Raw genomic sequence first — 27,871 nt, forward strand, 5'->3', positions numbered from 1 at the left:
CTGTCCAACCCAAAGGATTCCGGGATCAGACCCCATGGCCTCTTGATAACATACAATTTCACCCAATGGTCCAGAATCCACGGCTGGTTTAAAATGGCAAAGCTGCCTTAAGCTCCAACCCAGGAACTGGGTGGCTTTGTTAACGCTTTGATGGCGTGAGTCAGAAACGTCTCCCGTGCTCTGTGGAGAATGAGCGGGTGCAGGAAGAAGTGCCAGATGCCTACGGAACAACAGCCATGCCGTCCACTCTCCCTGCTCCCTCTGCAGCCTCGGCTTTTGGAGAGCTGCCCCCTGCGGGCAACAGGACACGTTCCCCACTGAGGAGTTCGGACTCCCGCCATCAGCTTTCACGCAGCCACAGTGTGACCCACCAAAGCCGAAGAAGGGCCTGGACCCCAACCCCAGACCCAAACACGGGGACACTAGAGCTGAGCGGTGCAGCTTGGACCCATCTCTAGCTGAGATTTGTGTCTGACCAAGAGCTTCGGAGTGTTCTCAGTGGTGGGGTTCTCCGCCTTGTATTGGACTGACTGTACCATGGGAGATTATCATTCAGGAAACCTGAAGTGTGTCAGCCTCTGCCCGTTTAAATTGTCTCGCTCCCCCAAAAAGCCTCCTTCTCCATTAAACCCTTGATATCAGATCATGAGGATACTCAAAACCAACTCTGGATTTCTCCCCAGCTCCTTTCAGTGGGAGCTGGGGAACCCAGAGGCTGCAGGGGGTGCTGGAGGGAGGGGTTGGGACGGGGAGGTGAGCCATCCGGCATGTTAATAATGGAACCTTTCCCTTTGCAAAGGGCTTATTACCTTGCAAGCCACGCGGTGCGGACAGAACTTCCCAAAGCCCAGGGGAGGCTGGATGCGTCTCAGCAGGGTCACCACATCCAGATGTTTGATTCTTCCCCTGCAGGAGTCAAGAGACAGCTGTGGTAGAATTGCAAATGCTGGGGGTGGGGGTGGGGTTAATTGGCTTGCGGGGGCAGAAGCGCTGGATCTCTGGCTCAGCCACTGACTGCCTGTGTGACCTTGGGGAAGTCACTTAGGCCCAGATTTTAACGGTATCAGACGCTGCTACGCTGAGTGATGCAACACCGAACTGATCCAGGTGTCAAAGTCTCGTTTCCAAAGGGATATAGGTGCTGGCAATGGGATTTTTGGCTCTTCAGTGCCTAAATCTCTTTTGAAAATGAACCTTAGGCTCCTAAATCAGTGAGGCATTAAAAACTCAGTGCAGCAGTGCCAAAAGCCTTGAAAAATCTGGGCTTTACGTCTGTTTGTACTTCAGTTTCTCCATCTCCAACATGGACACTTCCCTGCTGCACAGACTGTTGCGAGGGTAAATTCATTAATGTAGGCGAGGCCCCCAGGCACTACAGAGATGGGGGGCACAGAAGTATGTAGGTAGGCAGATAATTTTGAAACCGATGGGATTTCATATTGCAGGCCATTCTAGAATGACACTACAGTGCTGACATATTATGTCACTGGGGACTGGATGCTTCAGGGGACAGGAAAGCTCCCAGGTCTAGAATCCAGCTGGGGGTAGTTTGGGGGCCTGCGTTAAATGAGTTGCTGTTTCTCAGGCCAGTTCTTAAAAGGTCTCAGAAAGCCACCACTATAATTAGCACCTTGGATGATCATCTCAGCCGGGCTTTAGAGCCATAGACCAAAAGAGCCCCCTGTGCTCATCCAGTCTGACCTCCTTGTAGGTTACGTAATATATAGCAGGTATATTTTTGGTGTTGGGACATTGTCTGGCAGGGAGGGAGAACAGCTGGGTGAAAAGATGAGCCAGCAACCTGATCTGCTTAACAACTGGGTCAGCAGTCCAACCAGGTGATCATCTGGGTCAGCAACCTGATCAGGTAAACAACGGAGTTAGCAAACTAATCTCCGCTAAGCAGGAAAGTGTTTATACACTATATAACAAATAACTTTGTAACAGTGTATTCAAGGCGAGCACCTGAACCTGGGGGTGCGCTTGGATTTAGCCCTGTTGGGCCCTGTTTCGGCGGACTGATCGCTCACTGAAGCAGTGAAGAAATGACATTCTTCTTCAAGCTCAAGGCTCTGCCTGTGAACAAGTGCGTTCTGGGTAGCAGGGAACAGAACCGGTCAATGCTCCTGTACAACACAGGCCAGAGAACTTGCCCCGAATAATTCCTTTTGAACTAATGCACATCTTGAAAAACATACAGGTTTGATTTAAAAGTTGCCAGCACTGGAGAGTCTGTCATAGCCCTTGGTATTGACGCTACCCATGCTATGGCGGAGCTGTGGATAAATAGGGGACTTCAGGCCCACAGGCTGCCAATCCAGCACCTTCCAGCTGTGCTAACTTCTTTCTTAGCCTTTTAAGGAAATAATCTGCAGGCCTCCCTGGCTGCCACTCAGACCCAGGCCAGCCATAGACCAGCGCTCACTCACTTGGCTTCCGGGTCATATTCTGCCCAGATTCTTTTGAATTCGTCCAGGTGGTGCGGACCCAGGATGGACCAGTCCCGCGTGAGGTAGTCAAAGTTGTCCATGATGACGGCGACAAAGAGGTTGATAATCTGGCAAGAGATAAGCATATGTGAAGGGGACCAGATGCGGAGCCAGATCCTCAGCTAGTGCAAAGCAGCTCCCATTGAAGTCTGCTGAGTGTCTGTCCCACAAAGCCCTGGAGAGGGAAGGACATGGGGTCTCCAAATGTGAAGGGCTTATATAAGATGACAGCAGGGCACTGGGCCGCGCACTATCTTCCCTGTGCTCTAAACTGCCACCGGTTGGTCTCCTCTGACAAATTACACACTTAGTACAAAATTCCCCTCTCCAGCCTGCCTGCTAGATCTCAACTCCGATATCCTGGCTCAGACATTCTCTGTCTTCGCCCTGGGGGACCCATCATGCAGGGACCAGGCCTGCCCTGTGGATTCAGGAACATTTTGTCCTTACAGCAGTACGCGATGGGCAGCCAATCCAAGCTGGAGAGCGTTTCCCAGCCTGTCTAGCGCAACTACTGCATGGAGAATACACGAGAGGGTCGTTTTTATGTGCCTCGCTCTCACCAGAGCAAGACCCAACCCAGGAGCCATGTGCCCCACAGGATCCCAGGCTGAAAAAAGAGGGGGAAAAGAGGCAGTGGATGGATCCCCTCACGCAGGGACTGAGAGAGGGCCAGGCAGAGAAGGTTTCCTGAAGCCAGCAGAGTCTGCTGCTATCGTCAGGCAGGGAACAGACCATAGCGCCCTGGAAATATTTCATACCCAGCTGGTAAAACCTATGACAACCACAGGCGAGTCCTGCCCTCGCCCCCGCAAGACGAATACTGACATTTGTCCTCAATCCGCATGGCAGCCCGTTCATTTCAACCCCTCCTGCGTGACTGTGGGTGGCTCAGTGGCTTGACAGCATTGCCATGGGTTGCCCCCTGGGAGACCAGAGTCCAGGAGCCATGAGCAGGGCTCTCTGGCTTGCTGGAGCTCAAGTTTACCATGGGGTGGGCTCTGGAGGGTGGAGGACTTCACCTCCTGGTGACTGAGTTCTGGAGCAGCACTGGGGTTTTTCTTCCCAGCCTTCCTTCTGCCACTGGCGAATGAAGCGTGCTGTGCCCTCAGCCTCGCAGAAAGGGGGACGGCAGCTGCACAATGCAGAACACGCTGAACCCTTCGGACCCTGTCTGGACTGCTCTGGGGCTGCCCAGGACCTGGGGTGCCACGGGAGAGCTCATGGGAGAAAGCCTTGGCATTAGCTCTCTGGTTGGTCCCCGGCCTCCACTTTCACCCTTCTCCCGTCCAGGACAATGAAGGGGCCGGGAGCTGAACACAAGGGGATCCGGAATCAGGGACCGTACCAGGAAGGCGCAGAGCATGTAGAAGCTGATGAAGTAGAAGTAGGCGAAGCCCGTGCCACAGGTGTACTCCTCCCCTGGGGCGTAGTCAGACTCGGGGTCACACAGTTTCCCATAGCTGCAGGCCAGCAGGATCTCCTGCCAGGCCTCGCCTGTCGCACACCTAGGGAGAAAGGGAGAATGCCACCTAGGCTCTGCAGGGAAGGGCTGCCCTGCCCAGGAAGTATGGGATGAGATTTGCAGGAAGGGAGCAGGATCTAGTGGTTACAGCAGGGGCCGAGAATCAATATTATTGGGTTCTAGTCCCAGCGGTGGGCGGGCAGGGGACTAGGCGTCAGGACTCCTGGGTGCTAGCCCCCACTTGGGGAGGGGAGTACAATGCAGCAGTTAAAACAGGGTACTGACTCAGGACTCCTGGGTCCAATCCCTGGATTTGGGAAGAGAGTGAAGTCTAGCAGTTAGAACAGAAGAGTGGCAGTCAGGGCTCCTATTCCCGGCCCTGCCACTGGCTCTCCATGCAACAGTAGAAGTCACGTCCCCATCTGTGAAATGGGCACAGTGATAACTCACAAAGGGGAGGGGGCTTTACAAGCGATGTTTATCAAACACCCCTGAGATGGTTGGACTGAAAAAAACCAGAGACCATATTTGTTATTCTTATCCCTTCTTAGCACTGGTAAGAAACCAGTTTCCTTCCAATGGGGAATGCTGACACTTCCTTTTATACCAATTCCAGAGGGGAAAAAATCCACATTTTGAAATTTACAGCGGAATGGAAATTCAAAAGTATTTCATTTCTGAAACATCAAATGTTAGCGCACCATTTAATTTCCACAATGTGGAAACATGAAGCATAGAAACATAGCCTAAGCTTAGGAGGAATTAAACATGTTTAAAGTTTTGATTTGAATCGTTTGGAAACGTTGCCATCAGGACTGCTGTTGAAATCAACGCGGTCCCACAAAGCTTTTCAATTTCAGCCCAACAGCGTCTTTGGGTGGTGGAAAACTCAAGCTTGGCCTTGCATTCAGCACCAAGCCCAGCTGACCTGAGAGTCAGGCACCACTGATGGGCTGCGGGGCTGCGGGCACCCCCAACAGGGCTCATGTGTCTTCTTGGGGAAGTTCTGGGGAGCCCAGTGTGGGCCCCAAGGCACACGCAGGCCACAACCTGACCCCACGGTGTATTTTCCCTGCAACCTGTTGCAACCGTAACCGGCTGGTCAGCGAGCCATGCTTCCCCCTCTGTGCCCGGTCCCCAGCCGCGAGGACGAGCCTGTGCCAGCTGCCAGCTGAGGGACTTACACCCAGATCCTCAAAGGTATTTCGATGCCACTGATTTCAGGGGCCTAAATATCTTTGAGGCTCTGGATCGTGGCCCTGCAGAACAAGCTAGCGCAGCTCCATGTTCAGCTCTGGAGGTGCCGGGTTCAACGCCTGGGGATGGCCAGGATGACAGTGCCATGATGGGTACACCTCACTGTTGCTTCCGTGTATGGAGACCCAGGTCCTTGTGTTGCACTTGGACTTGTGCATTGTGATCCGGTGCAACCTCTTGGCACACACGAGGGGCCCTTTCCTGACCTGTGGGAGTGAGGGGCTAGCCTGGGGTCTTTGCTCCTCGGGGAGTCAGGCTGGCTTCCCCCAGCAGTGGCTCCCGGCTGGCTGTACCAGGCACACCGAGGGGGTGGAATGGAAAGGGATGCGGTGGGATGAGGAAGGGGCGGGGCCTGCACAGACCTGAAGAGCAGCAGCACGGCTTGTGGGAAAGTCTGGAAGTTGTTGTTCCGGTTGATTTCGGTTCCATCCACCAGGGCGATTTTCCCAAACATCTGTGAACGACATGCTCAGATCCCAGCTGCCCTGGCAGAGGAACCCCCACTGCCACAGGCATCTGTGGCTACCCTCCACCCCACGCGCCCACTCCTGGCCTCACCACTGCTCCCGATGGCTCCTTTCCAGCCAACAGCCCGGAACCACAGGGAAAGGGCTGGCCTGGCAGGATGACCTTGTGGACTGGGTACAGCGCGGGGAGTCAGGGGTCCGGGGTGTGTTCCCAGTTCTGCCACCGATTGGCTGTGTGAAGCAGAGGGAGTTTGACAGCTCCGTGCCTCAGTTTCCCCATCAGATAACAGTGACCTCCCCCTGGCAGGGAGGCTGCTGGGGCTTGATTCACTAGTGACTGCAGAGCACTCTGAGACCCCCGCCCCCGACGGAAAGGCAGCAGGGTTGTATCCGTTGTGCGGCAGGAGCTCCTGAGGGGTGACCCCTGCTCCCTGGATCCTGACTCTCCCACACCCCGCCAGCCGGGGCCCCAGCACTGTCCCTACCTCCTTACCTGCATCCCGATCACAGCGTAGATGAAGAACAGCATCACGATCAGCAACGCCACGTAGGGCAGGGCCTGTGAGACAAAGGGTCCAGGGCTTATGTGGGAGTGGAGCTGAGAGGGAGCGGCCTATCCCCGCTGTGGATCCCACCTGCTTTAGGGGTAGGAATTCTCCGGGCCGGAGCTACCAAGCTCTGGTGCCAGCCAGGGGTCCAGCAGGGCAGCTGGCAAGAGAGTGAGGCTGTCTGCTGCTGGAAGCTGCCATTAAAAACACCCGGTCTCCAGCGTTCCTGCAGCTGTCGCTCACTCCACAGCCTGCTGCACAGGGAGCTCCCTGCCCCAGCAGCTGGGACAAGCACTGGGGGGGGGGCCAGGGAGAAAGGGACATGCACAGTCTCCGCACAAACAGGTGCCCACGACTGAGGTGCTGGAGAGCACCCCCAGGGTCCCTCCAGTCCTGAAGCTCCTGCCCAAGGGAGCTGGCAATCTTACTGGTCTGGGGAATATGGGGTCAACTGAGGCTCTGAGACATGCTGACACCAGTATGAATGAGCATCTGGGAAGCCCTTCTTGGCTCCTCCTGAACTCCCGGATGCTTGGGTAACCTACATGTCAAGTGTGTGCCAGCTAGTGACCGGTCCATATCGAGGTTAACAGCCTGCTGCGTCTACGGGCTAATGGAGCTCTTGCTGGGGATTGGTCCACACGCACCTGGAAGGACTTGATGAAGGTCCAGAGCAGGGTCCTGACTCCTTCCCCCCGGCTCAACAGCTTCACCAACCTCATCACCCGGAAAAGTCGGAAGAAGGTGATGGAGACGCGGGAATTGTCTGTAGAATCCTGCAGGCAAAGCAGGCCCCTTAGCCGCTCAGTAGGAACAGAAGCCCCAGGGATGGGAGGGCGGGAACAGGCCCAGGAGACCTGCTGGGCTCTTCGGGGCTGCTTGGCCACGGGGAGGAGCCACCGCTGTGCAGGACTGGTGGCGTTTCCCCCACTGTTCACCGCTGCAGCCCAGGTATATCTCGGATCTGCAGCCCCGCTCAGGGCTCTCCTGCAGCTTGGGTGTTCTGTGTGGTGGAGTAAGCCCACGCGCTGGGCCGGCTGCATGCTCTAGTGAGGGTCGAGGGGTGCTACCAAATCAGTACATGCCAGCGAGGAGGATCCAGAAGAGAGGCTCCCTCCCCCATGCTCAGCTCCACCAGCAAGGGTTACATGATGGGCTCCGGTCCCCCCTGCTTCACCTGGGGCTCTGGTTCCCACCACCCTAGGCCTGAGAGCCACCTGGCTGCAGCAGGTCTATGGCAGGGGGCAAAGGGTTGGAGCTCGCTGTGAACATTCGGTTTGGGGCCATGGAGCGGGGTTGACCGGGGTGGGGTGGGAGGAAGGGAGGGAAGGAATAGGGTGGGTTAGGGTGGGGGAGACCTTCAAAAGACGATATTGCGGCCCCCAGTCCCTGTGAGTCCCTCCCTGTCTGGAGGGAAGCGGGGATCGGAGCCCTCCCAAGGGGGACGGGCAGCAAAGGAGACTGTCCAGAGAGAAAAGCTCTTGGCAAGGGTGGGAACTCTCCGCTCCGCAACAGCGGCCACAGACACACAAGTGACAGTGCGACACCTGCTTGAGTAGCCAAACGCTGCTTGGCGGGTGCATCCCTGGGCCTGGGACCTGCAGTAATAACACCTCCTAGCTCTTCTCGTCAGCAGGTCTCAAAGCAGTTCACAGATCACAGTCTTCACACCCGCCGCGTGGTAGGGCAGGGCTAGGTTCCGACGGGCATCTGAGGCCCAGCATGACTTGCCCCAGGGAGCCTGGGGCAGGGAACTGAAGCTGGACCTTCTGTCTCCTAAGCTGGAACCCTAACCCCGTCTTCCCTGTAGCTCACACGCTGCCTTCCCCACCAGGAGCCCCAGGTGTCTGCATCTTATCGAAGGCTCCCAATAACTTTTGGAACAAGCTGAGCAAACGCTCCATAGTGCTGATCAGCCAGGATCACAGCTTGTGGGGCAAATCCCTCCCCCTCTTTGTCTTGTCTCACTGCACCATGTCTTGTTCGGTAGCGTTCGCTGGGGAGGAGCCAGGAGCCGCGGTGGCTGGCACACTGACTCACAGGGCGGTGTGGGGCAGAGGGGGGATCAGAGACCTGACCTGCCTGTATGTACAGCTCCTTGGATTCAGCTGAGGGGATGTGCCAGGCACAAGATCGGATGATCATAACACAAGGTTCCACTCCCCACAAGGCAGCTGTGGCCTAATGCTTGATGGGAGGAGTCAGGAGTCCTGGATTCTAATCCTGACTCCACCAGCAACTTGCTGGATGACCTTGGGCCAGTCACTGACCCTCTCCCTGCCTCAGTTTCCCCAGCTGCCCAATGGGGATAGCAACATTTGGTTACCAGGCCTTAACACCTCAATGGTTTGGTACCAGAGGCAGCTGTCCAGCAAAAACAGCAGGGTCATCTCCAGCTGCCCCTCTTGATAGCCCAGGGGCTGGCTCGCTATGGGGGGACCTCTGCAAAGGAGAGAGTGGGTTCATCCAGGGGGCTCAGTGAAGTGTCCCTAATTCTGCTCTCCAAAGCGTTCCTAGTCTGAAAAATCAGCCTGTCGTTGTCCCTGCCCCAGCTCCATCTCGGCCCCAAATCACATCCCAGCCTCCATCGTCCCACGCCTAGTGCAACTGCCCTCTCTGGCCTCCTGAGGCTGCCTCTCCTCACACTCCCACATGCTGCTGCCCACCCCAGCAGTATCAGCACCAGCAGCAAAAGCTCTGCCAGGTCTCTGGGCACCACCCTCTGCTTTAAAACGCCCCCACTTGCTCCAGCCGAACTGATGGCGTTTGTTTCGCTCTGTTGGCTCAGACAACCCGCCCGGGGACCTGCGGTGGGAGGAGTGCCCCGCCGGCCCCAACCTAGCCCAGCCCCCAACCTGCCGCAGGGCCGGGGCGCCCAAACCCGGCCCGGACCCAGCCATGGCCAGGGCGCCCCTACCCCAGCCCCGACCCAGCCGCGGCCCAGACCTGCCAGGGCTGTGGCATCGCCCCCACCCGAATCCTCTGCCCCAGCCCTAAATCCCTCATCCCCAGCCCCACCCCAGAGCCCGCAATCCCAGCTGGAGCCCTCACACCCCTTCACCCCAGCCCTCTGCCCCAGCCCTGAGCCCCTTCCCACGCTCCGAACCCCTCAACCCCACCCCCACCGCATGGATTTTGTTAAGTGCACCAATATGAAGGTGATGTGTCACACCTCCCTTCCATATTGGTGCACATAACAAAATTCATTGTTATGTGCTTCTGGGACTCGTGACTTTTGTCCATCACCAGGAGATCAGTTACCACCGAAACCAGCACAGGCTCTGTACCATACACAGCTGAACAGGGATTGAGGGAACCCAGAGCCCAAGGACATGTCAGGCCAGGAGGGAAACTAACCTTCCGCAGAGAATGGAAGTGTCGAGAAACGTATCCCTGCAATTGCACCAAATCACATTGTAAGAAGCTGTGTGCACACAGCTGGGGGGAGAGACCTTAGAATCAGAGAATATCAGGGTTCGAAGGGACCTCAGGAGGACATCTAGTCCAACCCCCTGCTCAAAGCAGGACCAATCCCCAACCTTTACAAAATAACGTTGCATTAGATGATACAATGAGCAGGTAGAGTACCAGTCCTGTCTGTACAACAGCCGGATGCAACCTTAGTTAGATGGCTCTGTCTCTAGCTGAGTTTTGCTGTATTTCATGGATGAAGGATGGACGGATAGAAGAAAAGTGCAATATGGATGGATGGGTCAGTGCGGGGATAGGGAGGGGTGGATGGATAGAACAACAGTGCAATATGGATGGATGGGTCAGTGGGGGGATAGGGAGGGGTGGATGGATAAATAGATGGATGGAGATCACATTTCAGTGTGAGGTGAGAAGATCTCCTAGAGGTTGGGTGTGTTTCGCTCCCAAACCATTGGTGTTTTTAGCTCCTACCCCCACTCCGAATGGGAGAGTCACCCTGTGCATTTGCAGAGCAGCCCCCTGGATTCACACCATGCAATCCAGGCAAACACAGCAGCTGAGTGCAGCAGAGAAACAACTAGGAGAAGAAAAATAAAGAGACCCACTGCAAGCACATGCAGCTGATATTTACAATGCCATTACAGCCTCCGCTTAGGCAGTACAGTCCGCCACTGGAAGCAAGAAACGTCTGTCGAGAGAACAAGAGTGTCAGCAAGAGAAACTGTCAGAGAGGCAGGAAACAAAAGAGAGACAGAAGGAGAAAGACAGAAAGGCGGCTGGAGGGAAGAGCAAGCTGGGAAGCAGAGAGAGGAAGAGACACAGAAAGAAGACAGGGTAGGATGGCCCAAAAACTAACACACAGAATAAGGCAGATCTGAATCCAGGCTCATCCCCAGGGCAGGTTGAAGGAAATATCAAGCTGGGTAAGACTGGAAGAGAAATGTTCGGACTTGGGAACCTAAAGATAGGCACTAGGGGAAACATCTGCAAAAGTACCAGAGCAACTTAAAGGCCGAAGCCCCTAGCGACGTTCAATGAGACACCAGCCCTGTCTACACTAGAAAGTTGTTCCACTTGAACTATTCCGGGGTAGTTAGAGCAATACAACCTGCCCCAGTGTGGACGCAGTTATACTGGTGTAGAAGGTGCTTTATACAGGGATAGCTATTCCCATATGGGAACGGGAATACCAGTATATTGCAGCTTTATATGGGCACTGGTATACCTACATATTGGTAAAAATTTCATGCCTCTAGCCAACATACACAACAGTTACATTTTCAAGTGTAGAGCAGGTCTTACGCTACGAGGTGTCTAAGCCACTTTTGAAAATAAGACTTAAGCTCCTAAGTCACTTAGGGTTCATCTTCCCTACCAAGTTAATGCAGGCTCTTTCTCAGGTGTTGCCCTGAGCCCGGCTCGCGTCCACACACAAAACCTTCTCGCCCAAGTGTACTGAATTTGTTAATTCCTAGAGTGTAGCTATTCCTAGAGCCCAGCACGGATACAAAATTTGTATCCACATCCGATCCACAAAAATGGTGCATGGATAGAAAGCAGATATCCGCAGATCTAACTATTCCATTCCCTGGCTAGGGCGCTCCATTTGGGTGCAATTCTCCCCTATGCTGGGAATACAGCTACAAGGCATATGCACCACTTACATCGTCACACCAGGCCTAAGTGGTGTCTAGCCCTTGTGCTGGCCCTGTGTGCAGGAGTGAATTTCACTCGTAAGGCCTTACCCCCAGTGCAGTGATGTCAACGAGTGTATTTCGATTGACTTAGTGGGCTTGGGATCACGGCCACAGGGCATGATCCAGCAACGGTGCTTTATTTTTAGTCCCATTGAAGTCAATGGGACTGCTTGCATGTGCTTAAATGTTTTGCTGGATCAGGGCCTGAGTGACTTAGGAAAGGGCTTCAAATAGCAAGGCCTTCTCCGCCCCATCTTGCATGAGTCAATGGCCAGCAGAAACAGGAGAGAGAAAGGAAGGAGAGAGAAAGCAAGAGAGGACAGACTTTGCAAACCAGCGTTAAAATTTTTCTGGGAGAAAACAACCACCAGGAATGGCTTTGTTATTGGCGAACTTTCCCCTTGCCCCAGAACACGAGGGCGGCCCATCCCAGTGGCACCGCTGGGACGCACTTGGCACAGTTTTGTGAGAGTGCGGTCTCCCTAAAACACGGCGCTCCCGGGCTCTGTGCGCTTGGGCAGGAAGCAGCATTCTAGAGCCAGAGGCAGTGCTAGACCATTGGACTAAGCAGGAACATTTTGAGGAGCCCCCACACGGCACATACTAAAAAAGCCAATAGGGAGCCCTGTCAAAAATATAAAGGGAAGGGTAAACACCTTTAAATCCCTCCTGGCCAGAGGAAAAACCCTTTCACCGGTAAAGGATTAAGAAGCTAGGACAACCTCGTTGCACCTGACCAAAATGACCAATGAGGAGACAAGATACTTTCAAAGCTGGAGTGGGGGAGAAACAAAGGTTCTTTCTGTCTGTGTGTTGTTGGTTTTTTTTTTTTTTTTTGCTGGGAACAGGAAAGGAATGGAGTCTTAGAACTTAGTAAGTAATCTAGCTAGATATGCGTTAGATTCTGTTTTGTTTAAATGGCTGATAAAATAAGCTATGCTGAATGGAATGGATATTCCTGTTTTTGTGTCTTTTTGTAACTTAAGGTTTTGCCTAGAGGGACTCTCTATGTTTTGAATCTGATTACCCTGTAAGGTATTTACCATCTTGATTTTACAGAGGTGATTCTTTTACTTTTTCTTCAATTAAAATTCTTCTTTTAAGAACCTGATTGCTTTTTCATTGTTCTTAAGATCCAAGGGTTTGGGTCTGTGTTCACCTGCAACATGCAAATTGGCGAGGATTTTTATCAAGCCTTCCTCAGGAAAAGGGGTGTAGGGTTTGGGGAGGATTTTGGGGGGAAAGACGTTTCCAAGCGGGCTCTTTCCCTGTTATATATTTGTTAGATGCTTGGTGGTGGCAGCAATAAAATCCAAGGGCAAAAGGTAAAATAGTTTGTACCTTTGGGAAGTTTTAACCTAATCTGGTAAAAATAAGCTTAGGGGGTTTTCATGCAGGTCCCCACATCTGTACCCTAGAGTTCAGAGAGGGGAAGGAACCTTGACATGGTGGCAGAGCGGTGGGATTAACTTGAAATCATTTTGAGATCAATTTGAGATTTTTTGAACAAGAAGCACAGATTTTAAAAAGGACATTTTTTCCCCCTTTGGGCTCCTGGAAAGCAGGTTTTCAGCTGAAAGCAGTTAGAGCTTTTTTTGTCTCTGCTTGGTTCTGCTTTTTTTGTCTCTGCTTGGTTCTGTAACCAAGGTACAACACAAATTGGAGTTAACCGGACTGGAGGCAGCGAAAGAGGCAGAAAAAGCCCTAGAGGCTGCCCCCAGGAGAGCTATGGAGGCAAAGGACAAAGAAATGGAGGCAGCGAAAGAGGCAGAAAAAAACCCACACAGACAGAGAAACTTTGTTTCTCGCCCCCTCCAGCTTTGAAAGTATCTTGTCTCCTCATTGGTCATTTTGGTAAGGTGCCAGCGAGGTTATCGTAGCTTCTTAACCCTTTACAGGTGAAAGGGTTTTCCCTCTGGCCAAGAGGGATTTTAAATGTGTTTACCCTTCCCTTTATATTTATGACAAGCCCTCATCAGCTGCTTGGAGCCCTAAGCAATTGCTCAAGCAATGCTTCATGCCAGCACTGTCCAGAGCAGACAAGGCTACAGACTCCAGGTGAGACAGGTGCAAACACATACCCTGATGGGCAATGACTCAGAAACTCCAGCTGCCAATGGCGGGCAGAGAGGAATACTTACCAAGTGGGGTTGATGTTCTCCAGCTACATGCCCAGCTTCACTGAGCCTAGTTCCCCCCAACCAAAATCTCCAGCACGGTCCCTAGAACTCAGTTCTCCTCTTGGTCCCTTAGCTCCTGGTGGCCAGAGAGAAGATCTCCCCTCACCCCTGGATCTTCAATTGTGGCCATGAGGGGGGCTGTCAAGGTGCGCGCGTGGGAGCGATGTCAAGGGGAAAACGAGGAGGGGGGATCTTGGGGTGGCCAAGTGAACCCTCTGGAAAGAGACCAAAAAACAGCCCTGATGTCTCTTGTTGGAGGAGGGGACGTGGGGTGATTTGGGCAACATGCCCAACCCGTTAGTGTTTCTCAATACCCACTGAATGCAAAGCTCTTTCCAGGGGGAGCCCAGAGCTCCAGTAACTCCCTTCCCAAGCAACAATGGGATCTGAAGCCCAGGTGCCCTCGCAGCTGAGTACTGCTGGGAAGGACACAGCAGCCCAGGAAGTGTTTCAAGGCCCCACTCAATGGCAGCTCAGTGACTGGGGAAAGGGGCTGGCAGCTGCTGCTCTGCCTGGAACTCCTGACAGGAGCTGGCAACTGCCCAAATTAGCAGGCATTTGAGGACCTCTGCAAGCTCCCTAATGGGTTTCTCCTTCGTGCTGGCTAGGAATGGTGAAAAAACAGAGGGGCTGCCACGGTGCTGGTCACTAAAGCCATCTCTGTCCGGGGCGGCAGTCCTGTTCAGGGGGGCTTTTGGTTTCCGTTAGCTGGTGGTGACATGGGAATGGAGCCAATGACCCAATACCCGGTCAGGGGCAGCTCCGAGGAGTCCTGTTCCCTGGAGTTCGGCACCTCGCTCACTGAGGAGACAGCCAGTGCGGTCGCCCCAGGAGAATGGAGCCAGCCAGAGCGCTCCTCTGGGCTGCAGAGATGGCAATCCACCTTGCGGGACCGGTGTGCACTGGGGCTGGGAAGCTGTGCCCGAGAACAGGAGAGGATGACACTTCATCTCCTCCGGGCCGGACCTCCTTGCCGATGGTTCACTCTCAGATGCGGGGGAATGGCTAAGTGCTACTCTGGGACACAGCACAGAGAGCGGGGACACGCTGCAGTGACTACTGGATGGGCCTTTTTATTAGTGAGGACGTGTCAACCCCACTGAAGTGCTCACTTCTCAAGCTACTTCTACAACTACAGCTGGGTTCACGGTACGCACCGCACACCCGATGTGTTTCCGTGCCACGTGCCAGCAACCGGGCCCACAGCTCCCAGCAATGCTTCGTGCAGTTCCAGCACGCCTCTTGGACAATGCTCCTGTATGCAGGCTGCCCGGTACACACACACTGCAGCGTACACGTGTGGTATCATGTAGGCGGTATATCCCGAATATACGCCGGTGTATATTGGATATACAGGCACACATATACAGAGTAGGCACCGGGTATATGTGGCAATCATCATACACGATGACACACTCCAAGCACACCCAGCAAGTCACTGAAATGACGCCTGACCCGCACAAAGCGCAGGGCAGAAACTTCTTATAGGGACCATGAGGCAAGGGGAACTCTTTCAGCCATCTCTATGGTGATCTCAGGAAAGTGAGCTGATTGCTAGCCATCTGGGCATGTGGTTAAAGAACATGGGCAGGGCACGGCGGGGGTGCAGCCTCTGGGGAGCACTGGCATATGTCACTACGGAGTCAGCTTGAGGTTCTGGTTCTGTCCCAGGACAAGGGCAGTTTCCACAGGGTACCTCTGCAGGCAGATTCAGGAGGAGGGGTGGGGTGAGGGCCACTGAGGCTGGGAGGAGGGGGCGCGTCCACCGGGGCTATGTAATGGCTGAGGAGAGAGCCTGTCAGCACCAGCTCTTAAACAGAGAGAAGAAGGTTAACCCACATGCCCAAGCCCCTGCCCCAGTCTCCTCCTGCCCAGCCCAGGTCGCTCCACCAGGTGCCCCGCGCAGTCCTGCAGGAACCCAGGCCTCCCACGTGACAGTGGGATGCTGGCAGCCTGCCAAGGTCGTCACTGCCGTGACATCAGCATCCTGCCCATGCTCTCGGACACTTTCCCGCCCCCCCCCCACTGCGGCACTTACATCGATCTCGCTCAGGATGACGTCAATGATGCTCCCGATGACGATGAGGAAATCAAAGACGTTCCAGGGGTCACCGAAATAGCCCTGAGATTGGAGAGAGCAATCACGGGGGGACGACAGGGGGGCAGACAGGGGGAAAGAAAAGGAAGGAGCTGAGGGTCAGGCAGGGGAGATTCCTCTTGGGGGGTTATCAACTCCCTGCGGCGGAGACTTGCCATTCCTGAGCGAGGCGCGCTTTGTCCCTTGCAAACAGCTGACCCACTCACCGCGCCAGAGGGAGGGTCTCCATTTGCCCACATAAAATACAGCCAGCGGGGGGAGGCTGCCCCCCATGCCCCGAGATGGAGAGAGCACTGCGGAGCTTGGATTCAGATCGCCCTTCCTATGGATACCGTGCCGAGCACGGTGCTATGTAGGGGTTTGACCCTGAGCTAATTCCATGTCCACTCTTATCCGCTGGCATGGCAGAACCCAGCACCCACTTAGCTCCTGGGGTCAGACCTTCCCAGCTGATTGGTGCCGATGCTTATTCTGGGCACATTGACGGGGACCACGGAGGTGAGCGGCCGTCTCTCAGTGGGCATCGGGGACACACCTGCAGGGCAGGGCAGAGGGGGGCTCTGCCTCGCCTCTCACCTGGCTCAGTGGCTGCGGTGGCGGGAGGCTCAGGGGCTCTCACAGGGCCGCTCACACTTAAGCCTGGTTTGATGGGGGGTCAGAAGAGCTCCAGGGAGGGCCACTAGCCTCCCACCCCCATTGGAGAGACACCCAGGACAGGGAGAGCAGCGGGGTTTGGGCGGGGGTGTTGGGCGAGCAGGTAGCTGGAGGAAGGGCTCCCCCTTGTGGCCTGCACTGGCCCTGCTCCTCCCCTCAGGAGCTGCCAGGTCCTCAGCCCCAGGCTCCGAGGGGATTGTGTTCCCGGGACGCTGCGTGGGGAGGAAATGCCATGCCCACCGCTTGGGGTAAGCCCCTGCCCTCCTCCAGAGTCACACCCCCGGGACCCTATCCAGACTCGCACCCTCACCCAAGTCCGGAATCGGGGCCTGCAGCAGAGCCAGCCTCCAGGCAACCCAACGAGCAGCAGGCTGCTGACGGATACCGCGCCCGGGAGATGGGAAGAGCCAGCGGACAGGCTCCTAAGCCCAGCGGCAGTAGCCCAGTGGCTACTCAAAGCATTTGCCCACGGCTGTGACAGCTCCTGCCTTGTCTCACCCCAGGTAACTCGGTTCTGACCCTTGGGATCTGACTCCTGGCTACCAACTCCTGCTCCAACCACTGGGCACGGCTGCCCACATCCCGGTCACGTTATGCACCCCCACCCCTCTCCAGACTCATGCCCCCCAGACTTTCACCTCACACTCACCTTGGCTTTAAAGGCCAGGAGCTTGAGGAACATCTCCACGGTGAAGAGGATGGTGAAGACCACGTTCAAGTTGTCCGAAATGTAGTTCATCTCAGCTGACTGATTGTAGTGCTGGGGAGCCAGGAAGAGGCACAGGTTAGCTCACTGGGCTATGGGGAGCAGGTATGGGGCTGGGGTCTCAGATTCTGGACCAGATGCGAGAGCCTGGGACCGACATACAAACCTAGAGCTCTGTCAGGGTAGGAATGTGAGCAGAAGTTGTGATGCTTTCCCCCATTCCACAAACAGCTCTGCCAATGCGTCTAAGTCCTGCCCCATAGCCCCCTCCCTGTTCCAGCCCTGGGTCCTGCCCCACAGCTCCATAGATGTTCCTGATTCCTGATCCGCAGCCCCGGGCGTCCCCACACCCATGCACAGCTGTGCCACGGTCCCTCCCGCCTCACCTACAGCACCCCCGGCTTTTCCATAGGAGGGGCCTCCCTGGAGCAGTGTTGCTGAACTGCATGACGTATCCCAAGCCAAGATCCAAACCCAGATATCCAAGGGCACCAGACCAGTGGCAAAGCCTGAGTCTCACTTTGATGGCTTGCTAGCCTGCTGCCAAGAGCCGGGTGGTCTCGGACACCCCCCCGCCCCGTGGACAGCGGATCAAAGGTTCCCACCCTACAGCGAGGGTGTTCGCTTTGCTCCATCCTCACCTGCATGCCCAGGCAGATGGTGTTCAGCATGATCAGGAAGAACATGAGGTACTCGAAGTAGGAAGAGGTCACCACATACCAGATCTGGTACTGATAGGGGTTCTTAGGGATGTAGCGTCTCAGCGGGCGGGCTTTCAGCGCATACTGGACACACTGTCGCTGCGGGCGAGAGGAGGGAAACGGTCGAGCGTTGACGCCCGTGAAGCAGAGGTGGTACTGTGGGCAATCACGAAACACTCCCAGCTGTAAAAACCTCCAGCCCCGCTCCCAGCCCCTCCTCGCTGCCGAGCCAGGCCAGACCAGATTTCGCTCATTGCGCAGGAAATCCTGTGATTTTGAGCATTCCCCCCCCGAGTTCTGAAAACAAAAAAAATTTGAAAGTTCCCGTGAAACGCAAGTTTCGTTTTGGGACCCATCGAAACGTTTTGCTCTGAGAAAACAGGAATGTTTCCCGCCGCCGTCGAGCTTCGTGGGCTTCAATCGCTAGTTTGTTTCAAAATGAAAAATCAAACCCCCAAAGATTCCATTCAGAAAATGGCTGAATGGCTGACGTGAGCACAACCCTGCATTGCGGGAGTGGGGTTCTAAATGATATTTCATCAAAATGGACACGTTTTCAACATCAGCATTTTCCATAGGACAGTTGTTGTGCTGAAACATTTCTGCCCCTCTCTGACTCCAGGCTGCCCTGGTGCACGGTTACCAGCAATCGCTTCGGCGTTCTGCTCTTGGCCCCTTCTGGCCCAGGTCACCTGTTCTTGTACATTGGGCCATGAGACCCATAACAACCCCGGGTGCTCAGGACCTGGGACCCACGCATCTGTCTGAGAAGCTGGACCACAAGTCCTTAGGGCCATTTGTGATCATGGAACCACTTGCCCCGGTAACCTTTTGATTGCAGCTGCCAGAATCCCTCAAGTTCCACCCGTTGTTCCACATCTCCCTCCTGAAACCTTTCACCGAGAATCCCTTCCCACACCACACTACTCCTCCCCCTCCGCCAATAACTGGGCAGGGCCAAGAGGAATGCATGGGCCAGCAGATTCGAGACTCCCGTCGAGTCCAGGGACGACTCCAACAGCTGAGTGATGGGGAGGGATGTGGCCTAGAAGAACATTTGCGGGAATCCCTGGAATACGTCCATGTCCTGGACCTCCTGTGGGTTCCCCAAGAAACCCGGCCCAAGGGCTCCAGGGAGGCGACCCTAAAAGAAGCGGGGTGCTGTCAGGGATCAGACCAGCTAGGACCCGCGGCTGGCCTGCTCCCTGACTAACTTCGCTGCAAAGCAATCAGTGAGCCTAGCTGCATAGCTTGGAACTGACAGAGAGGTCACAGCCCCTGACGGGTCTAAGCCCGGCCCCCACCGCAGGTCAGGGGCTGTTGGGCAGGTACCAGGCCCACAGCAGCACTTGCTCTTGTTCCACTCCCTGCTCCCCTCCAGCTTCATATTTCTGGCTTCGATCCCCAGCTCTGCCTGTGGCTGACAATGCCAGTTTACCCTTCGACTCTGGCATTTGGCTTCTGACTCTCGGCTCCTTTCCTGGACTTTGCCCTCCCCAGACCCAGCTCTAACTGGTAGGACGAACTCTCGCTGCCACCACTAGGCCTGACCGCCCGCGGCCCCGTCGGTGGCAGTTGCTTACAGGTGGCTGTCACAAGCCAATGTCTCTGCTGAGTCCATGATTTCAGTGTTTAGCAAAGCGATGAGTTGAAGCTCCCAGGTTTGTCTGTGGAAGGTGCGGTGCAGGTTTCCTCAGGACGAGGACAGAGAGGTCTGAGACGCAGGGTTTGCTTTGTGAGAGGGGCTCGCCTGCAGGTCTCTGGCTGTTTCAGTCTTGGCTCGGTGCAAGTTCATTCAAGAGCGAAGTGACTGTCTGGTTTCGCCCGCAGTCCATGTAGGAAGCCTGAGCCCCTTGCAGGAATGGGCCATATAGGGCCATATTCTAGCTTTCCTTGCGGGGGCGGGGGGGAGAGGGCACAGGGGGCAGCGTGAATCCCGCATGACAGTCGTGGCGGGGACTAGCACCATCAGGAAAGCCGGATGTCCCTCATGGGGTGTGGCTGGGGCCCAGCTGCAAGGCCACCGTGCAATGGTGGGAGCATTTTCTGCACCTTTTTAAAGGGAGCAGCAAGTCCCACTCCCGAGGGGGCTCCCCAGCCCACCGCCACCCCTTGTTGGCAGGCCACCGCCAGTCACTGACTTGTAGGGTGACCAGATCGCAAGAGTAAAATATCAGGACACATGGTGGGGACACACCGGGGAGGAGGGTGCACAGCCCTAGGAAGCTGCGAGAGAGGTGCACATCCTTGGCTCCGGCCCCCTCTGCAAGCTGCAGGTCGGGGGCGCATGGCCCCCGCCACAAGAGATGGTCACAGGGCTGGTGCATGGGGTAGGGTGCAGGAGGGGGATTCGGGGTGCTGACACTGGGAGGGAGTTTGGATGTGGGAGGGGGCTCAGGGCTGGGGCAGGAGTGTGGGCTCCGGGCGGCACCTACCAGAGGCGGCTCCCCACAAGTGACAATATCTCCCTCTGGCTCCTAGGCAAAGGCGCGGCTAGGTGGCTCTCTGCACTGCCTCGCCCAGAGGTGCCACCCCAGCAGCTCCTATTGGCCGCAGTTCCCAGCCAATGGGAGCTGCAGAGCCGGCGCTCATGGCCGGGGCAGTGCGAAGAGCCCCCCTGGCCGTCCCTGCACCTAGGACCCAGAGGGAGATGTTACCACTAGCCGTCTGGGTAGGGAGCCTGCCAGCTCTGCACCAACCAGAGGCCTGGCAGCCCTACAATACTGGGACAAATGGGGTCCCGATCATACATCAGTCGGGACGCGGGACAGAGAGTTAAATATCGGGACAGTCCCGGTTTTATCAGAACGTCTGGTCACCCCACTGTCTTGGGGCAGGCCCCCACTGCAGCCCAAAGGGGCGATACTGTGCCGCTCCCACATAGCCAATACACTAGTGTGGTGGGGCAGCTGCCCCACACAGGGAGGAAGGGTTAAAGCAGGCCAGAGGGAGCCTGCCCAGAACCCGTCCATTAGAGGAGGGCTCACTAAGCGAGCCAATCGGGAGTTGGCTTGATGCAGTGGCCAATCAGGGCCAGCAGGGGCCATATATAAAGGGCTGCTCAAGAGAGCAGAGGGCAGTCTCTCCCTGGCCTGCTAGGGAGAAGGACTGGCTGCCTAGGAGCACCGTGGCTAGAGCAGTGCTGGGCAGCGTAGCAGAGCAGAAGGAGCTTCTGGCTGACCGCGGCCAGACTGAGGCCCTGGAGGAATGGCAAACAAGGTGTGAGGGCTACCCCTCACTTGCCCTGAGGGAAGTGGCCCACACCGACTACAGTTTGCCCCTGGACCAAGGGACTAGACTGGTGACTGCAGCAGGCCACTGAGGCGAGTGGCTGGGCTATAGACTGCCAGTCCCCCCGAAAGTGGGGGGAGACAGCGGACAGGGGCCCAGCCAGCGGGCTGTGCCCAGAAGAGGACGCTGTGGTCTGAGGAAGTGACACAGGTCACAGAGTGCAGCAAAGCGGGAGTAACAGCGAGCGAGACACCACCGGAGGAGGCCGCCTCTTAGAAGGACTTGAGGTAATTCCAGAACGGCCAGCAGGAGGCGCCACGGTGGTGAGTCTCACTCCGTCACAGCTAGTCAGTGGCTGGTGCAGCCCAGCTTAGGGGAACCATCCTGGGCTCCTGGCCTGGTGGCCAAGCCTGGATGTGTCAATGCAGGTGTCCGAGAGCAAACGGAGAGAGGCACAGAAGAACTGGGGATCTCATCTTTCACCTCTGCAGCTTGGATGCACCCTCATGCCTGGGCTCCCGGCCTCACCTGCCTGGGGTCCCCTGCACCTCGGCCTTGCCTAGCTCACACCCAGCTTGGGCTCTTGTCCGGCTGGCGCTCATCCCGCACGCTCAGCCACGTATGGGCCCTGGCACCTAGCTCTGGTACAACTGGCTCCTTGCCCCCAGAGCCTGGGCATCCCTGGAACCTGGGGATACCCAGGTCATGGGGGTTGGGGTGGGAGGAGACTGGGGCCTCAGGGGGAGGTTCCGTGGGGGGGATTCCATGGGGAGTACCTGGTTCTTGTCCAGCTCGCAGTTCTTGTACTCGCTCTCGCCCTGCTCCTGGAAGGTGACGATGACGAAGCCGACGAAGATGTTCATCATGAAGAAGGCGATGAGGATGATGTAGATGATGAAGAAGATGGCGATCTCCACCCGGTAGTTGTAGATGGGGCCCATGTCCTCAGTGTGGGTGTCGATGGCCTTGTACAGCAGCCTGTGGGGAGCAGCAGAGAGCACGGGGTGGGGCCTCCATCCAGGCGAGCTAAGGCAGAGCGGTCAGGACATCCCAGACAGCTGCAGCCCCTTCGACTGCACTGACCCCTCTCTCCACCATCGGGAAAAGTCCCCTCACGTGGCATTCCCCAGCTGGGCAGCAGCGCCAGAGGGGCGCTGGGATCTCCCCCGTGCAGCCCCCATGCTGCGCGCTCCCCCCGTGGTGGACTCACTGCGGCCAGCCCTCGAAGGTGGAGACGGTGAAGAGCGACATCATGGCTGAGAGGACGTTGTCGAAGTGGAAGTCGTTGTGTACCCACTCGCGTGGGCGCAGCTCTAGCTGTGTGGGGCTGCCGTCCACGTACAGGATGAAGTAGCCTCTGGAACGGGAGCCGACGCCACATTTACAGACAAGGGGTGAGCGAGAGGGGAACTGGGCCCAGAAATGCTCCAGTCCCCTTGCCCATGACACACACACACGCCCACCTGCTGAAGACTCCCTACTGCTCAGAGCACGGTGCTATCTCACCAAATCAACCTAGGGAACTCACAGCTGCAGGAGGCCAGAGGCCAGTGCGGGTGGCCACAAGTGCCATGGCCGAGTATGCGAGTGCTGACAATAACAGGAATCAGCACTCATGCAATCAGGGTGTGCTGAGGAAGGATCACCTGCAGACGCCAGGGCTACAACACCTCTACGACCCGCCCAGCATCCTCACCAAGATCCACCCTTGGTGCCTCTCCCCGGAATACCTGGGATTAGTTGGCAAATCCCATCACATGCTCCTGCCATTCAGGATGAGCTCTGCCCTTCCCCAGCCAAGGAGACTCGTGCCCCAGGGCAGCACCGTCCCAGCCCCCTATACACCCAGACACATACTCCACCCGCCAAGGTGCCCAAAAGGGGACCAGCAAAGGTGACAAACACCTGGGGGCATGGGTGGCATGTGACTCCACCGTTGGGGGAGGCTGCGTGTGCCCAGACTGTGGCCCCGCCCCTGCCCCTGCCCCTGCCCCACTCGTCCACCTCCCCACCCACGCCTCTTCGCCCCCTCCCCTGGGGTCCCCCTGCCTGCCCGCCGGCTTCTGGCAGCTCACCCCTCACGCGTGCACGTGTCTCTTCACCCCCTCCCGCGAGGCTCCCCTGCAAGTGGACCGGGGACAGGAAGAGGCAGAGCCTCGAGGGAAGAGGATGAGCGGGAGCTCGGGGTGGAGTGCGGGCAGGGCCATGGCTGGGGCACCCACCCTTTCGGCGGCGGTGCATTCCAAAGGTGGTGGGCCGGCTGTTTGGGGAGGTTTAGCCCCCTCTAGCCTCTTATACCCAGCACCCATGCCTGGGGGCTGCCATCTTCTGCTCCTGCTTTTGAGGATGAGTGAAGAAGACCTGAAAGAGCTTTTCCAGGTCGTTCCATAAACCACAAGACAGGTCCAAGCTTAGAGCTACCAACTTTCCACTCACACAAAACCGAACAGCCCTGCCCTGCCCTGGCCCCTGCTCACTCCCTCTGTCACTCGCTCTCCCCATCCTCACTCTCTCGCTCATTTCACCAGGCTGGGGCAGGGGTGCAAGAGGGGGTGAGGGCTCCAGCTGGGGATGCGGGTTCTGGGGTGGGGCCAGAAATGAGGGGTTTGAGGTGCAGGAGGGGCTCCGGGCTGGGGGATGGAGCCGAGGGGTTCAGAGTATGGGAGGGGGTTGCGGGCTGAGACTGGGGGGCAGGAGAGGGTATTGGCTCTGGGTTGGGGGTGTGTGTTCTGGGGTGGGGCCAGAAATGAGAGGTTCAAGGTGCGGGAGGGGGCTCTGGGCAGGGGGTTCAGGTGCAGGGGGTTTGAGGGCTCTGGCTGGGGATGCAGACTCTGGGGTGGAGCTGGGTCTGAGGGGTTGGGGGTGCAGGAGGGTGCTCTGGGCTGGAACTGAGGAGTTTGGAGGGCGTGAGGGGGATCAGGGCTGGGGTGGGGGTTAGGGCATGGGAGGGGGTCAGGGGTTCTGGCTCTGGGCAGTGCTTACCTCAAGCAGCTCCCAGAAGCAGCTGCATGTCCCCACCCATGGCTCCTATGTGGAGGTGTGGCCAGAGGGCTCTGCACACTGCCCCATCTGCAGGCACCGCCCCTGCAGCTCCCATTGGCCATGGTTTCCAGCCAATGGGAGCTGCAGAGCTGGCACTTGGGGCAGGGTCAGCATGCAGAGCTGCCTGGCTGCCCCTACACGTAGGAGCCGAAGGGGGGATATGCCACTGCTTCCAGGAGCCAAAGCAGGCAGGGAGCCTGACTTATCCCCATTGTGCTGCTGACCGGACTTTTAATGGCCTGCTTGGCCGTACTGACCAGAGCTGCCAGGGTCCCTTTTCAACCAGGTGCTCCAGTCGAAAACCTGACACCTGGCAACCCTGCTAGTGCCTAACTGTTGGCCTGGCCTTCTTCTGGCTTACGAGCCCAACTCCTCCTTGGCCCTGGCCATTCAACACTACCCTCGGCTCTCTGCCCCCTACAGCAAACTGCCCTGGACCGCAGGCTTTGCTCTGCATAGAGAACCACGCCTGGCCTCCCCTGCTCAGCAGACTCACAAGAGACAACAAACGAGGACTGTTTCCTCACCTTCCCTACCAGTTCCCCCTTCTGCAACGATACCCCCGGTCCCTGCGCTCTGGCTGCGATGTGCATGCAGTGACGACACGGGGTGCCTACCTGCATTCCTCTTCTGTCATCTTGGCCGGATCCGTACAGCTGCTAAACTTCCCCTAGGTTTAAGCAGAGAGCAGAAGAATCAGAGATTGTGCTGTGAACCCCAGGGGGCCTGACTGATAGACCTGGGGAGCAAGGACAAGGGCAGCTGCTGGCAATTGCCGTACATCCTGGCCTGACCCCACGGCTTGGCCCTGACCCAGTGGGCAGCGTCTCCAGCCTCAAAGGGGGCTGGTTAGTGCCGGTCATGAGAGCCTGGGCCCCACCCCAGAGCCCGGCCAGATATGCCAGCCCTCAACTCTCCCTGCTCAGTGAGCAGCACCGATGACCCCTAGGAGCCCTGCAGGGCCCGAAGGCCAGACCACTGCTGCAGCGACCCGTGGCACTTCCAGCCGAAGAGTCACAGCGACCTCATCCGTTCGCACAATAGCACAAGCACAGACCTGCCTGCAGAGCCATGGATGGTCAGGAGGAAACACCTGTGATCCTTGCAACACGGTGGGGAGCTGGAGCGGGCGAGGGAGAAACCGAGTCACGGGTGGGGAAGGGACTCACCCAAGGCCACCCAGCTGGTCAGCGGCAAAGCTGGGAAGAGATCCCAAATTGGCTGGCTCCCATGGGGCCATGGAGCTGCCTTGCTTGGGCATAGACTATGCATACACTGCCCTGTTCTGCCTGCAGCATGCTGGTATGCCCAAGGGTGCTGGTGGCAGGGGATGGTCCTCGGCCTCCCTCTGAATTTCTGACATGGGAAACGAAGGGGAGCCACTTCCTGGTGCTTCCCTGAGCTCAGCTCCACCCCGCTCTCCCCGGGACAGGGAGGGTTGGGGGATACCAGCGCTGGGTTCTGGCCGGGAGGGGCTCTCACCTTGAAGAGCTGCACCCCGATGCAGGCGAACATGAACTGCAGTAGGGTGGTGACAACCACAATGTTGCCGATGGTCTTGATGGCCACGAACACACACTGGACTACGTGCTAGAGAGAGAGAGAGAGGCCAATGCTGAGATGGGCCGGGCCTGCAGCGCCATGACCTGCTGTGGGTACCGGCCGTGCCTGGTGTGCAGGGGAAGTGGCCGTCCCAGACCCGGACGGGGGACCCGGCACCTCACCGGCGTGCGGGGGAAGTGGCTGTTCCAGATGCAGCTGGGGGACCTAGTATAATACCAATGGGCTGCCTCCCAGCTGCCTCCCAGCTGCCCACAGACACCTAACGAAACAGCCGGGTGAGAGTGAAATCAGGTCGCCTGAGCCCTGGGATCCTGCTCAGATGGCCCATGATCTGGCAGGCCCTGGATTCCTGTTGCCGATCTGAGGGGGGCCGTGGCCGCCCCCGACGGAGGGCCCTTGTCCCGTGACACGTGCCGCGAGCGCCCTCTCCCCGCCTGGCTCTCACCTTCAGCCCCTTCGCTCGGTTAATGGCCCGCAGCGGCCGCAGGACTCTCAGCACCCTCAGGATTTTCACCACGGAGATGGCGCTGGACCTGGGGTGGGCGGGGGGAGACGGGGTGACTCAGCCAGCTTGGGGTCTGGCCAGACAAATCAGCTCCCACACACCGTCGGGAGCCAGACCTGCTGGCAGCGACGCATCGGGGGAGAGCCGACACCTGTGCCCCTGTAACATGGGCAGGGGAGCTGTACCCGCCAGGGGCAGGAGGGGGCGTCCGGGGGGGGGCAGGCTGGGGGTGTGCTGCACAGGCAGGCTTGGGGGGTGCAGAGCGGCAGGGGCAGGAGGGGGCATCGGGGGGAGGGCAGAGGGGCAGGCCAGGGGGTGCAGAGCGGCAAGGGCAGGAGAACAGGCCTGGAGCCAGGCTCTGGCAGGGACAGGCTGGCACGTGTCCTAGGCGGGCAGAGCAATCCAGCTCGGTTTGACAGAGCTCCCCAAGGAGCAGCACTTCCGGGCCCTTCCCACCGTTCCTGTAAGGGGCTGGCAGGTGCACAGCACCTCCGTAGCAGAATTGGGCCTGGACCCCAGGATCGCTGACATCCCTGTCCTGAGCCCTCGCCCCTAGGCCACATTCCCACCCACCGTGAGGAACAGAGCCCAGGAGTCCTGAAGGAACTTGGGGGAGGAGGAAGGCAATTCCAGATTGAAGTGGGTGCCTGCCCACAAAACCCTTGCGTGTCCAATTCGTGGCATACGCCTCTCCTCCCCATTCTCACGGGTTGTTTATTTCCTTACTCCCAACAGTGCGGCTGGATGACTTTGTGGCACCGAACAGTGTATGAATGCTGGTGCAAGGGGAATCACCCAACTCACATGCTTCTGGGCACGGGCTGATTGTCACAGGGATCAGGAGGGAATTACTCCCCGCCCTCCATCTCCAGCCCTGCGTCTGCCCAGGTGCACCCCTACCATCTGCAGCATCAGTTACTGGTCGTTGCTGGAGGCAAGATACAATGGCCTAACCCATTCTACGTCTCTATTTCCAACGTCGATGGCAGCACTGCAGATGCCCTAGCCTCGGCTGAATGGGCAGACCTGTTGCTACAACAGATGCTTACTCAATTCCCATGGAGATGAGGGAGACGGCAACCACCAGCAGATCCAGGATGTTGAAGTAGTTCCGGCAGAAGGACCCCTTGTGAAGGAATGCGCCGTATGCAGTCATCTGAAGGGGAGCAGAGGAGAGTTAATGGGAACGGGGCAGATCACCTCTGATCCCCTTTCTTTTTAGTGACTGCTGCTCATGAAAGAAGCCAGACTGGAGCCCTGGAGACTTAAGTCCTCTCTGGATCCTCAGAATAGGCCCAGCAAAGGAAGCTTATCATGTACCACCGAGCCTCGGCCCCACCCCACAGGAGTCTCTCCAGGGAGTTCCTTCTCCACAGCCCGTTCTTGGCCCAGCTGCTGATTGTGATGGTGGTTTTCTCACACAGACACCTGTGGCCAGGGAACTGGGCTGAGAGCCACTAAACAAATGCTTCCCTGGGGCTACCAACCAGCCACAGTACAGCATGGCCAGCAGTGCCTTCTCCGACTGCTCCATCGAGGGCGGGACTCAGGAGCAGGGCGGGTCAAAACTCGGCATTTCTGTTTCATGGGAAATTTCAACGCATCATCATTTGGTGTTGTTCCCGACTGGAACCAAAAAAAAAAAATTTTTTCAAAATATACCATGAAATGGGAATTTTGAAAAATGTTGGTTTTGGAACATGTTGAAATTTTGTTTTATTTTATTTTATTTCTTTTTTCTGTTTAATATTTTTATTTTTATTTCATGACGTGTCTGTAGCATGCACTACGGCTACTGGTGTGGTAAAATGACAATCGTTTAATTGGTCTATTGGT

General features: G+C 56.8%; 1 protein-coding gene across 1 annotated transcript in view; it reads right to left on the reverse strand.

The window, feature by feature from the left end:
• The window catches only part of CACNA1S (calcium voltage-gated channel subunit alpha1 S), a 91,778-nt gene that overhangs the window by 20,124 nt on the left and 43,783 nt on the right, over positions 1 to 27,871 (reverse strand). Inside the window, exons 20-34 of the mRNA XM_073320165.1 lie at positions 27,085 to 27,191; positions 25,976 to 26,063; positions 25,450 to 25,557; positions 24,585 to 24,637; positions 22,136 to 22,282; positions 21,702 to 21,903; positions 17,635 to 17,793; positions 16,937 to 17,047; positions 15,574 to 15,657; positions 6,874 to 7,002; positions 6,172 to 6,237; positions 5,574 to 5,665; positions 3,838 to 3,997; positions 2,430 to 2,557; positions 810 to 906 (exon numbers count right to left, since the gene is read on the reverse strand). Of these exons, the coding sequence (XP_073176266.1) occupies positions 810 to 906; positions 2,430 to 2,557; positions 3,838 to 3,997; positions 5,574 to 5,665; positions 6,172 to 6,237; positions 6,874 to 7,002; positions 15,574 to 15,657; positions 16,937 to 17,047; positions 17,635 to 17,793; positions 21,702 to 21,903; positions 22,136 to 22,282; positions 24,585 to 24,637; positions 25,450 to 25,557; positions 25,976 to 26,063; positions 27,085 to 27,191 (1,731 nt within the window). The remainder of the gene's footprint in view (positions 1 to 809; positions 907 to 2,429; positions 2,558 to 3,837; positions 3,998 to 5,573; positions 5,666 to 6,171; positions 6,238 to 6,873; positions 7,003 to 15,573; positions 15,658 to 16,936; positions 17,048 to 17,634; positions 17,794 to 21,701; positions 21,904 to 22,135; positions 22,283 to 24,584; positions 24,638 to 25,449; positions 25,558 to 25,975; positions 26,064 to 27,084; positions 27,192 to 27,871) is intronic.

This window comes from Lepidochelys kempii, chromosome 21, assembly GCF_965140265.1.
Source record: "Lepidochelys kempii isolate rLepKem1 chromosome 21, rLepKem1.hap2, whole genome shotgun sequence".
Classification (NCBI taxonomy): Eukaryota; Metazoa; Chordata; order Testudines; family Cheloniidae; genus Lepidochelys; species Lepidochelys kempii.